Source organism: Myxine glutinosa, chromosome 5 (assembly GCF_964187855.1).
Source record: "Myxine glutinosa chromosome 5, kmMyxGlut1.1, whole genome shotgun sequence".
NCBI classification, from domain to species: domain Eukaryota; kingdom Metazoa; phylum Chordata; class Myxini; order Myxiniformes; family Myxinidae; genus Myxine; species Myxine glutinosa.
The window spans coordinates 17,319,256-17,320,314 of NC_136265.1; the positions used below are offsets into that span (position 1 = coordinate 17,319,256).

The 1,059-nt window shown below is 47.4% G+C and overlaps 1 protein-coding gene across 1 annotated transcript in view; it reads right to left on the reverse strand.

Moving 5' to 3' along the window:
- LOC144892085 (glutamate receptor ionotropic, NMDA 2B-like) overlaps nucleotides 1-284 on the reverse strand; it is a 248,235-nt gene extending 247,951 nt beyond the window's left edge. The window contains exons 1-2 of the mRNA XM_078777254.1: nucleotides 276-284; nucleotides 1-153 (exon numbers count right to left, since the gene is read on the reverse strand). The exon at nucleotides 1-153 is cut by the window's left edge and continues 383 nt beyond it. Of these exons, the coding sequence (XP_078633380.1) occupies nucleotides 1-153; nucleotides 276-284 (162 nt within the window). The remainder of the gene's footprint in view (nucleotides 154-275) is intronic.
- Between the last annotated feature and the right edge of the window lie 775 nt (nucleotides 285-1,059).

Here is a 1,059-nt window from a genome sequence, read left to right on the forward strand (position 1 = left end):
GTAGCGCAAGTCACGAAGAAGCTCCTGGTACCCCGGCCAGAAGCTCGTGATGACGGAAAAGTGGGTCCAGTCGTACTGCTCGAGCATGCGGGTGATGATGAGCGCCAGTTGATTAACGGATGTACCGAACTGCAGCAAGGTTGAACCGTGCTCCTAGGAAGAAGGGTAGGGGCAAGACAGGATATAACAATGATAAAAGGTCAGAATTTGTGCCCATATCACGGTGGACAAAATTTAGGTGCAGTGCATAGAATTGGGAAATCTCCTAAAGGTGCCTCATTCATGCATATCAGATATATATGAAAGAAAAGTACAGCTAAGAAGTGGGGATAAACTAAAGAGTAATAGCAAAGAAACAATAGCACAGAGACTACTACTTCCATATGCAGCACAACGCTGTAGGGCAGGATCACTGGATGAAGGCACGGCCGTGTCGCGGATGCAGTATCCTCTGTAGGTTAGGGCAGGAATTTGGAATTTGTTCAGAGTGCCGCCAATGGCTCACTTAATCTTCCCGGAGGACACCGTGGGATCTCTAACATGAACAGGGTAGTGAAGTTGCGAAGAGGATGAGGGGTGTGGAAGGAGACCACCATTTTGCAAATGTATTTTTGCATCAGAGGCTCGCGAACGTGATGTGCTTCCGTGCCAAGGTATTGAATCTCGCGAATGGCCGAAAGTTTCCTAATTAAACTGCGTTCAGTTGTTAGAACTTACCACTCTCCAAGATCATCCAATGGAAAGCCTAATTTTGGAGGCGGAACATGTGGGAGGAATAAGGATGGAGAAAGTTTATTTCCTTTATAAGGGTGTATTTATAATAGAAGAAAGAGTTACGGTGAGATGAGGTGCATAGGACGCGGAGAACGGAATAAACCAAGCGAGTCAACAGACACGAGAGAGGAGAATGGAACATGCCGCTTATATACAATGCGATAAAACAACATCTTATCCCCGTTAGGCGCCACAGACCGCACGCTCACTAAGCAATGGGGAGAGAAGGTGAGGGCTTGTATTGGCACAGGCTGGTTGAGGTCCCACTGCGATGCGCTTGGGCAA